General features: G+C 38.9%; 1 protein-coding gene across 2 annotated transcripts in view; it reads left to right on the forward strand.

The window, feature by feature from the left end:
• Positions 1 to 12,380, forward strand: part of LOC131150880 (uncharacterized) — an 85,434-nt gene that overhangs the window by 16,712 nt on the left and 56,342 nt on the right. For both annotated transcript variants that reach the window (XM_058101930.1, XM_058101929.1), the window contains 4 exons: positions 6,435 to 6,540; positions 6,654 to 6,755; positions 7,024 to 7,083; positions 7,214 to 7,292. In XM_058101930.1, the coding sequence (XP_057957913.1) occupies positions 6,435 to 6,540; positions 6,654 to 6,755; positions 7,024 to 7,083; positions 7,214 to 7,292 (347 nt within the window). The remainder of the gene's footprint in view (positions 1 to 6,434; positions 6,541 to 6,653; positions 6,756 to 7,023; positions 7,084 to 7,213; positions 7,293 to 12,380) is intronic.

Here is a 12,380-nt window from a genome sequence, read left to right on the forward strand (position 1 = left end):
TGCCATAACAAAATTTCACTATCCTTAGAAATAGATGCAGAATCACAAATAACAATTTTACATTGTTTACTCACATTCGCCTCCTCAAAGTAGTAGAGTCCCTCACACTCCTTAGCACTGCCAATCGTCTTTCCCAATGACAGGTCCTGAAAAACATAATGAGATGGAAGAAATTTAGCATAACAATTGGAATTCTTAGTCAACTGGCTGATGGATAGTAAGTTGCAGGATAAATTAGGAACATGAAGAACGGACTCTAGTGTGATGGAGTTAGAGAGTCGGATATTCCCTTTGCTTGGGATAGACGAAAGTGACCCATCTGCAATTTTAACTTTCAAATTTCCAGCACAGGGTGAATATGATGAAAAAAGATGATAGGCATCGGTCATGTGGTCAGAAGCACCAGAATCAATAATCCAAGGAGTTTTGGATCTAGAGGTTGTATTTAAAGCTTGCAAAAAATTACCTCTTTGGGCTAAAAGACTTGAAGAAATATTTGTGAAAGAATCAATGGGCGTAGCAATTTCATTGAATTGTATTGACACAGGTGCGTCAAAACGAAAAAAATCATTCAAGATACTAGGCTCCAATAGTAAACAATCATCCGGTAAACTCGTTTTGGCCTCTTGAATCGGCCGGCATTCCGCCTTCTCTTTAGACTCTGTTCTCAGTTCCTCGTCAGTGCTCTGAAATCTAAGAACAGAGGTCGGAGAATGCATAGTCCAAGACTCCTTACAACAATCGCGAACCGGAGTCGTCGAAAAATCGATCAACGTCGACGGAGCTCTCAACGCAGGTACCTGAAATTCGTTGGAGCGTTGGACCCCTTGAGGCGCAACGCAGTCGTATCGTATACCATAGTAGCCTCTTCGGGAGTGTCGAAAGTTCCGAGCCAGACCCGCGATCTTCGGATAGGATCTCGGATCTTTGCCGCCCATTTCCCCCACGGTCGTTGTTGGACGCCGCGATACTTCATCGCCGTGGTTAACGGCTGCTTCCCCAGGCGGCGATTAAGCAGATTCTTCGAAGATTTTTGACGACTTGGTTCGGAATCAAAATTCGTCGTTTGGTTGAGTGACTCGATTATGATCTTGTTGACATGCTTCTTCACCCTCTGCGAGTTCTTCTGCGAGCAATTGACGCAGATCTTGTTCGCTGGCTGCGATTGGAGTTCTCGGAGTTGCCTTGATGCCGCCATTGGACCCGATCTGAAAGACCCCATAATGGAGGTGGCTTCAGAGTCGCTGTCGAGAGTTTCAGAGGAGCTCGACCCTCTACTGTTGACAGCGCTGTCGGCCATTGCTAACTAAAGTTTAGAAACCCTAGCTCAGATACCATGAAAACAGAATGAAATTTCTGTATTTCTTGAATTCAATCTTTGTACATCCCAATTTACAATATATAATACAGTCGAAGGTTCTAAATATGGAAACAATCTCCCTACAGAATCACTCTCAATAATATACAATCTTCTATATTTACCTACTTTCTTAATTTACTCAATATACCCAAGGATACTCGGGATTTCAACAGAAACCTTTGAAGGGAACTTTATTTATAAACTCGAGTGTATTTTGATATGAAGATCATTGTAAGAAGTATTGTATTGTGTCCTTTGACACTTATATAGTGAAACTTTGCCGATTGCTCTCGTGGATGTAGGAATTGCCGAACCACGTAATTCTTTGCGTTGTTGTTCTTGCTTTCATATATACTGTGTGTGTGTGTTCTATATTTGTTCTTCATTGTTGCTGCGTTTAATTTTCGCTGTGCAAAATCTGAGTTTATTCACAACAATTGGTATCAGAGTGCTTGTTGTTATGGCATCGGGTACTTCCTTTGCAAAATTTGACGTTGTAAAATTTGATGGAACTAGTAACTTTGGTTTATGGCAGAGAAGAGTGAAAGATTTGCTTGTGCAACAAGGGATGGTGAAGGCTTTGTATGGTGTTCAACCGGAAGGTATGGATGAGGCTAATTGGAAAGAATTAGAGGCAAAGACTATGGCTACAATACAATTGTGTTTGACCGATAAAGTGCTTTATCACGTCATGGAGGAAGATTCTCCTGCGGCTATTTGGCAAAAGCTTGAAAGCCGGTACATGTCCAAATCCCTTACAAACAAACTTTTTCTTAAGCAGCGTCTTTATTGACTTAAGATGGTGGAAGGTTTAGACTTGAACCAACACATCAACGCTTTAAATCAAATCATAAGTGATTTAATGCAGGTTGATGTGAAATTCAAAGAGGATGATAAGGCGTTGATGCTACCGAATTCCTTGTCAGCAACTCGCACGTATGAGAACCTGGTTACCACTCATACATGGGGGAAAGAAACCTTGAACTTGGAAGAGGTGACAAGTGCGTTGTCGGGGTTTCATCAAAGAATGAAAATTTGTGATGAAAATTCACACGGAGAAAGACTTGTGGTGAAAGGTAACCATGATCGTGGGAGAGGAAAATTCAGAAATGGATTAAGTCAAAAATCCTAAACTCAATCCAAGAAGAAAATGGATATCCAGTGTTATAAGTGCGGTAAAATGGGGCACATTAAACCGGAGTATCTGGATTGGAAGAAAGGAAATGCTGAAAAGCAAGAAGGGACTTCAAAATCAGCAAATGTAGTTCAAGAAAGAAATTCAAATTGCAGTAATGGTGATATACTTATAGTTTCGTTGGGGTTGGATCGCCTCACAAATTCGTGGATCCTAGACTCGGCATGTTCTTACCATATGACTCCAAATAAGGAGTGGTTCAACACTTGCAATGGTAAATTTAGGTTCAGTTCTTATGGACAATGATGTATCATGTAAAATCGTTGCCATAGGAGATATAAAAATCAAAATGTTTGATGGTGCTGTAAGAACCTTGAGTAATGTAAGACAAATACCGGACCGAAGGAAGAGTCTCATTTCACTTGACACTTTGGATTGTAATGCAATTACAAGTTCGAAAGTGGGATTATGAAGGTGTGCAAAGGTAATTTTACGGTGATGAAAGGGCAAAAGTTAGATGGAAACATTTATGCACTGCAGGGAATTACTATTGTAGGTGGAGCTGCAGCCGTAGATTCTGAATTTGATGAAACCGTTTTGTGGCATATGTGGCTTGGGCATATAGGTGAACATGTTATGAAAGAACTTCACAAGAGGAAACTCTTGAAATGTATGAAACATGTAAGCTAAATTTTTGCAAGTTTTGTGTTCTTGGGAAACAAAATTGAGCGCAATTCAAATAAGCCATTCACAAGACAGAAGATATTCTTGATTACATACATTTTGATGTTTGAGGGCCTGTTAGAGTGGCATCACGGGGAGAACATGTTTATTTTGTGAGCTTTGATGACGACTACTCAAGGAAAGTTTGGGTACTTCATGCGGTACAAGTCTGATACGTTTGCTGGATTTAAGTTGTTGAAAGCTGAAGTGGAAAATCAGACTGGGAGGAGAATCAAATGCCTCAGGTCAGACAATGGGACCGAGTACGCTGATTCTAGGTTCATAAAATTTTGCGAACAACAAGGCATTAAGAGACACTTCACTGTTCGCCGAATACTTCAGTAAAATGGTGTGGCTGAAAGGATGAACCGAACTCTAACTGAAAGAATTCTGTGTCTTTGACTTAATGCAGGGCTACCAAAGAACTTTTGGGCTGAGGCAGTTAGAATGACTTATTTCTTGGTAAATTGATCACCAAGGGCATCACTAAAGGGGAAAGTGGCAGAAGAGGTATGGATGGAAAATGCGGTAGACTATTCCGGATTGAAGGTATTTGGTTGTCCAGCTTATGTTCACGTGTCTAGTAAGGAGAGATCAAAGTTTGACGCAAAGTATAGACATTGCATCTTTTTGGGGTATCAAAAGGGGGTGAAGGGGTTCAAGTTGTTGGATCCAATGGCAAACAAAGTGGTGATTAGTAGGGATGTAGTTTTCGATGAGAAAGCTATGGTGAAGCGTACTCAAGTTGATGACGAAGAGAAACAGGAACCAGAAAACTGGAGCAGAGATGAACATGTTTTGTAGGTGGAGTTAGAAACTCAGGGCAATGATAATGATCTTGGTCCTTCGGTTGCAGGGAGTTTTAGCTCGAAAAATCAGCAAGTCGACAATATTCCTATACGAAGATCCAGATGCACTATCAGACCACCGCCAAGGTATGAGTTTGAAGAGTTGTATCTTATGCTTTCATTACTAGTTGCAATGATTCATCTACTTTTCAAGAGGCAATGCACGGCCACGAGAAAAGTAGGTGGATAGGTGCTATGGTTGAGGAAATGGAATTGCTGCATAAGAATCATACTTGGTAGTTGGTGGAGCTTCCAAACGGGAAGAGGGCGATAGGTTGCAAATGGGTATATAGGAAGAAGGAAACAATTTCAGAAAAGGAAGGAGAGAAATTCAAGGCATGGTTAGTGGCAAAAGGGTACTCACAGAAAAAGAGAATAGATTATGATGAAATCTTTTCACCTGTAGTCCGACATACTTCCATCAGGGTAGTGTTGGGGTTAGTGGCTCATTATGATCTACATTTGGAACAAATGGATGTGAAGACTGCATTTCATCATGGTGATTTTGAGGAGCAGATCTATATAGTACAACCAAAGGGATTCAGTTAACCCGGGCAAGAGCATCTAGTTTGCAAGTTGAAGAAATCTTTTTACGGGCTGAAACAGTCTCTGAGGCAATGGTACAAATGGTTTGATTCATATATGATCCAGATAGGCTATAGGGGATGTGACTATGACTGCTACATGTATGTGAAGAAGCTTGATGTTGATTTTCTTATTTTCTTATTGTCGTATGTCGATGACATGTTAATGGCTGCGAAGAATTTAACTAAGGTAAATCAGTTAAAGGATTTGTTGCATAAAGAGTTTGACATGAAGGATCTTGGTCCAACCAAGAAGATACTTGGGATAGAGATTGGCTGGGACAGAATTGCGGGGAGGTTGTGGCTATCTCAAGGCGGTTATGTGGAGAAGTTGTTGGAAAGGTTCAACATAGTTGATACTAAACAAGTATTTACACCTCTAGTGAGTCACTTTAAATTGTCTATTGTTGAATGCCCAAGTACGGATGATGATATCCGGGACATGTCAAAGGTCTCTTATGCTAGCACCGTGAGGAGTTTAATGTATGCCATGGTGTGTTCAAGATCAGACTTAGCACACGTGGTAAGTGTGGTAAGTTTCTTTCTAATCTGGGTAGACAGCATTGAGAAGCCGTCAAATGGATTTTCAGATACTTACGGGGTACTTCTAGTTATGGCATCATGTTCGGCAAACAACATGATATTCCATCAGTTGTGGGGTTCGTTGATGCTAATTATGTAGGGGACATGGATGACAGAAGGTCTACAACGGGTTTTGTCTTTACCCTTGTGGGAGGACCTATATGTTGGAGGTCCATGGTACAATCTTTGGTGGCATTGTCTACAACTGAGTATGAATATATAGCAGTTTCTGAAGCTGCGAAGGAAGCCTTATGGCTTACCGGTTTGGTCAAGGAGCTAGGTATATAGTAAGGTGGAGTTGTGCTGCATTGTGACATTTAGAGTGCCATTTACTTGGCCAAGAATCAAGTGTACCATGCTAGAATCAAGCATATTGATGTAAGGTTCCACAGGGTCCGGAAATTAATTACTTTTGGTGAAATTGTATTGGAGAAGGTTCACACATTTGAAAACACAGCGGACATCTTGACAAAATCGGTTACTACTGAAAAGTTCAAGCATTGCTTGGACTTGCTTCATGTCTCCAAGTGCTAGAAGGGAGACAGACCCAACTTAACATTCCAAGGTCAAGGTGGAGCATCGGGCTATGTTTGTCAATTTCTCCTAAGGGGCAGAAATTCGCCAAGGTGGAGATTGTTGTGTTTGGTGGCTCATTTCTTGAGTAGTTGAAATACACAAGGAGGAGAACATAGTTAATATCAACAATCTGGGGAAAACCGTTGATGGTTTGGCTGAGTCCTAGATTTCCTGTTCTCGGTATCTTTCCGTTGAAGCAACCATCGATGGCTCTTTGAATGTCACTTAGATGGTTTGCTCTCGGTATCTCAAACCATCGACGGTTACGTTCTAGGCAGCGAGGCTGAATTCAAAATTTGAATACGAACGTTAAGTTGGTTGGGATTTGGGGGGAAACCTCTGAAGGGAACTTTATTTATACATTGGTCCGAGTGTATTTTGATATGAAGATCATTGTAAGAAGCATTGTATAGTAAAACTTTGCCGATTGCTCCCGTGGATGTAGGCATTGCCGAACCATGTAATTCTTTGCGTTGTTGTTCTTGCTTTCATATATACTGCATGTGTGTGTTCCATATTTGTTCTTCATTGTTGCTTTTTTTTTTTAATTTCCGCTGTGCAAAATCCGAGTTTATTCACAACATAGCCCATTTTGTTGATGTATCACGTGTTTTGTTGTCTTGAAGGTACTTGGAAAATCTGGAGAACAACTCAGACTTTGATCGCAGTGAAACCTTGGGAAATTTCATCAATTCTCGTGGTTACTCCCAATTGTTTCAGAAGGCTTATCTTGTGAGATTGCTGAAACACTGTATTCTTTCACTTGCGCAAGGCTGATGTTAAATTCCACTAATTTTTCCATCATTCAATATTTAGTGGCAAAATATAATTATGAATCTTTGTAGGTTCCAATATGTTCTTCAATATGGTCCTGCCCTTCTCAAGGAGTAATGAACTTTTCTGCTTTATCTGTTCTATCCTTTTGCCGCAATCATCATTTACTCCAGGTATATCCCTCCTCTATGGCTCTACCTCTGTTAAAAAAAAAAAAATAGTATTGAATGGATATAATATATCGAAGAACCAAATGAGGCTACAAGTATTTGCATGGTGGATTTTTTTTTTAATTTATTTTTTGTTTAATATGTTATGCACCTTTGGCATTTCATTGGTGAACCACTGCTTAGTGGTCTGTAGGCACTTTTGGGTTTTTCCCTTTGGAGTACTTCATCTTAAAATAAGTCATATTTTCTTAATTGTTGGTTATGAATGCAGCTATTTGACCGACCACAGTGGCTTACCGTGAGATGGCGTTCCCGTTACTACATTAATAAGGTGCTCATTTTAATGTCTACCATTAAATTAGTTGTTTCACATTGTTTTTAGAGTAGCTAGTTTAGTTATCAGAAGATAAAATGCTGGTTTTAATTTGTGCTTTTTGCTGGATGTCTGGGCTGGCGTGCAGGTTAGAGATGAGCTGGAGAGCAGAGGCTGTCAAGTAAGAACTGGTTGTGAAGTGCATTCTGTTTCAACACTTGATGATGGTGTGTAAATGCATTTATGTTTCTTCCACCTTGTTTTTTCTATGGGTACCTAGTAAGAGAACTTGTCTCAACATTTATGGATGACAATTAACACATTCTGTTTCAACACTTGACGATGGTGTGTAAATGCATTTATATTTCTTCCACCTTGTCTTTTCTATGGGTACCTAGTAAGAGAACTTGTCTCAACATTTATGGATGACAATTAACATATTGAAATGGGTTTGAGCATCACTCTGAATTTGTAAATTATTTAGCATAAGTGTATGTGGAAACATACTGGATCTTAAAAGAAGAAATGTTGGGAAACACACAAAACTGATGGAAACTCTAAATAGAAAATTTTATGAATGAAATGTTTATCTGATCATATAATCCATGTATGCTGAGAGAGGTTCATACTTTGATTCACATACTTGCTTGAACATCAAGTGTTGGAAATTAAAATGCAAGAATGAATTAAAGGAAGAATTTTCCTAGGAATTCTGGGCATCCTAATGCATGATGCTCCAAACAGAGCAGAGTTTTGGGAGGTTGCTGCAGCATTTTTTTTTTTAAGTGCTGTAAAGGCTTAGTGAGAATAATTATTATGTTGTAAAGTTAGAGATGGAGGAGAGAAGAAGAGAAGGAGAGAAGAGGAGAGGAGAAGAAGAGAAAAAGAGAGGAACCAACTGAGTGGCAGTTTCCTGGAGTCTACATACAGCTCCAGGTCTGCCCTCTTATATATTAATAATAATAATAAAGTCTTGAGAACAAAAATACCACCATCAACACAACCTAATTATTAAACTAACATATTCTCTTCTAACACTCCCCCTCAAGCTGGAGGTGTATAAATATCAACTAACCTCAGCTTGTAACAAACATTAGGCAAGGCGGGCTTCAATAAAGGCTTTGTAAAAACATTGCCTAACTGATCGACAGATTCACAATGGGAGTCCTCACAGCCTTCTTCAACGCAGCATCCCTCACAAAATGACAGTCAATTTCTATTTGCTTTGTCCTCTCATGAAACACTAGATTGCTAGCAATATAAATGGCAGCTTGATTGTCACACAACACATCTATTGGCTTCATTGCCAAGAATCCCATCTCTGACCTAAGAGACTTCAGCCACATATGAGCCATAGCTCGATATTGAACTTCAACACTAGATCTTGCTATAGTAGTTTGTTTCTTGCTACCCAAGTAACAAGATTACCTCCCAAAAATGTAGTAGCCCTTCGATCATCAACAGATCCAGTCTAATATGCATCAGAGTATCCTACAATCTCACAATTTCTATTAAATTTAGATATCCATCCTTTGCCAAGAGAGCCTTTGAGATAGAGCAAAATCCTACAAACAACATCCCAATGTGGTTGTTTGAGATTTTCCATAAACTGATTCATCATCCCCACTGCAAAAGACATGTCAATTCTAGTAATAGTCAAGTAGATCAACTTGCCATCCAGTTGCCTATATCAGCGTTTATCTTCAAAGTCTGGTCCAACATCCCTAGACAACTTCACATTGGAATTGATAGGAGTATCAACTGGCTTAGCCCCCAATAAACCAGTCTCGCTTAGCAAGTCAACGTATATTTCCGCTAAGATATATTCAAACCTTTCCGACATTGTGCAATCTTAATACCAAGAAAGTAATGCAGAGTATCCAAGTCCTTGATTTGGAATTTTGCTTGAAGCCGCTGCTTAGCATTTGCAGTCCCACTAAGGTTGCAGAAACTACAACACTAAATTTGTCAAACCAAGCTTGAGGAGATTGTTTAAGACCATAAATGGTCTTATGCAACCGGTATACTTTACCATCCTCCCCCTAAGCAACATACCCAGGAGGTTGCTCCATGTTTATCCTCCTGCAAATCTCCATACAAAAAAGCATTCTTCACATACAACTGACATAAGGGCCAATCAAAATTAATTGCTAACGAGATTAATACATGAACATTATTTAATCAAGCAACTGGAGAGAAGGTCTCAAAATAATCAATACCATACATTTGAGTGCACCCTTTGGCAACCAATCGAGCCATCAGGAAGATATTTGATGGTGTAGACCCAACAGCAACTGACCATCTCTTTACTAGGAAGAAGATCTGCCAAGGTCCATGTCCCTGGAGTGGTTAAGGCATTCTTTCTTCATCCATTGCATGCTTCCACCTGGGGTTAGCAAGTGCTTCAACATGCAAGGAAGGGATAGAAATTGAGGAAATAGACAAGGCAAACAAATGCATAGGACTGGAAGGTGAAGAACTGAAACGTAATGAGTGATAGGATAAGCTGCTAAGGATTGCTAAGCACGTGTTCGATTGCCTTTCCAGTGAGCAATGGGCAGATCCAAGCTACATTGGGATGGATCTCCAGAACCAGAAGTTGAAATAGTGATGGGTAGAGGAGGTGCCTGCATGGCGGTAACGATGTTTGTGCTTGCTTTCTGTCGTTCATAAACCTTCAATTGTTTCTCTGGATCAGTCACTAATGGATTGGGAAGAGGGCAGAAGATTTATTGAGAGGAATATGGGTAGGAATAAGAGGATCAACACAAGGTGGGGGGACCATAAATTTTTGATGGAATCAAAATAGATTCATGCAAGGAGGACCTGACACTGGAAAAATAGGGTGTCCTTTAAAAGGCGATCCAACAAGTGTGGGGATTGTGACATCTATAGCCTTTATGTGTTCTCGAGTGCCCAACAAAGACACATTTAACAGCATGAGGAGAGAACTTGTCCGGACTAGTATTTGGAACATGAACAAAACATGTGCACCCAAGGACACGAGGCACAACAAAGAGGATGTTTCTGGTTACATGATGGGGAAGGGAATTTGTTCCCTAGAACACTTGACAACATTCTATTGAGTAGAAAACAGGTTGTAAGAAGAGCATCGGTCCAAAAGGTTTTAGGAATGTGCATATGAAGGAGTAGAGACCGTGATATGTCAAGTAATTGTCTATTTTTTGTTTCAGTCACTCCATCCTGCTGGGGGGGGGGGGGGGGGAGTTTATGTATATATGATGTTAGATGAATAATACCTTTGACCAAGCAAAAGGACTAAAGCTCTTTTTGAACAAATTCAAGTGCATTACTAGTTACTTAGACCATCCCTTCAAAAATTACAAGTTTTTCCTTGGAGGAATTACTTAACCACCAAGAACAGGGCAGACCACAGCAAAGTACTGCAAGCATTTAATAAACAACTTGGCAGCAACTCCAGGCTCTACAGCTGGCAGTGACTGGAAAAGAATGCAGAGAAGAACAGGAAGTAAATATTTTTGAACACCAACTGAATCCAACCAGCATAGGTACAAGATTGCAAGAAATCAATCATGAGTACACGTCATCAAAACAGCATCATCAGCAAACCACAAACAGAGGGACAGAGGAGCAGCAGTAGCAGCATACTAGAAACAGAATGTAACTGAGTTCGCATCAGCAAGTCGCCATGAAAACATACAGATTCCTGCCATGGATGCTGCACAATCTAATCCAGAGGGAGGGTGCTCTTGAATGACTCTCAAACCAACCAGAAAATCAGATTCGAGGACTGATTAGGGGAGGATAAGGAAATAAACGAAAAATAGAGTATCAAAACCAATTCAGATAAATCAGATTTGAAGAAGTTCAAGCTCTGATACCATCTTAGATTACCACTTTACCTAAAAGCTTAAGCTGTTAGGTTGTGGACCAACAATGTATATCAAGCTTTGACACTCCCCCACATGTGCAGCTTGACAATATGTGGAGAGATAAACACACGATAGATACACCCATTACAGAGAATACAATAATTTTTTTAAAACACCATACAATAAATGCGGACAACAAGATTAGAATCCAATATCTCCTGGTAACTAGCTTTGGTACCATGTTGTAAAGTTAGAGATGGAGGAGAGAAGAAGAGAAAGAGAGAAGAGAAGAGAAGAAAAGAAAAAGAGAGGAAAGAACTGAACGGCAGTTTCCTGGAGTCTATATACAGTTTCAGGTCTGCCCTCTTGTATATTATTAACAATAATAAAGTCTTAAGGACAAAAATGCCCCCATTAACACAACCTAATTATTAAAATAACATGTTCTCTTCTAACAATTTATTTATTATTTTTTTTTAAGAAAGCAAACATATGCGGTTTGCTGGGTAGGTTGCGTACAATAGATTTCAGCATACCAAATAATTTACTAAGACCTCATTTTTTTGTGGTCTTTTAGCAAAGATATATCTTTAGTCATTAACTCTGCAATATAAATAACATTTCTAGTCCAAGTTGGTTTTATTTTTTTCTGAATGTCTTTCAGAACTACTCCAATCTCGTCATATTCTGAAATGATTATATATATATATATTGAAACTGCACTTAATTAATGAAAATTTGACCCCTATATTAGCAAAAATGAAAATTTGACCCTTGTCTTAGGAAAACTTTTATTTAATTGGATGGTAATAATGGGCCACATTTTTTATAATTAATTGAATCCTTTACTACAAATATGCCAAGGTCCAAGGATCATACATTGATCATAGAAACATGAAACTTAGTTCTGTGCAAGGACTTAAATTTTGGTTCCAAACATCGAAATTTTCAAAACTTTGAGTTTCGGGGAAATGGAAACTCACTTAAAAATTTTTTTTTTTTGAAAAATTTTGTCCAAAATTCGAAATTTTAGAGTTTCATTAAATTTTGATGGAAATTTCAAAACTTTGGTAAATTTTGACGGAAATTTTGATTAAGTTGAATTGTAGCTCAAATTTTGATGGAAAAAAATTGGAAAAGAGAAATGAATTTTAAAGCCCTAAGCTAAACATAACTCATCACTTCACCATTGTTTTGAAGCCCTAAACCCCGTTATTATTATTAGTATAAATGTTATCTATTGCCTTGCTTGCTTTGCAATATGTCATTTCTATACTTTATACACTAAAAATTTGTCACGTATGCATTTTCTTAATTTATTTGATTCCAAGTTATGCATAATCATCTATTTTATTATTTCCCCAATTTTCATTGTGCATTTCCACTGTTTACTACAAATTTCCATCATTTCTTTAAATCGAATTTGAAATTTTCCCATAAATTGAGACCATCAAAATTTCC

This window comes from Malania oleifera, chromosome 3 (assembly GCF_029873635.1).
Source record: "Malania oleifera isolate guangnan ecotype guangnan chromosome 3, ASM2987363v1, whole genome shotgun sequence".
In the NCBI taxonomy this organism is placed as follows: Eukaryota; Viridiplantae; Streptophyta; class Magnoliopsida; order Santalales; family Ximeniaceae; genus Malania; species Malania oleifera.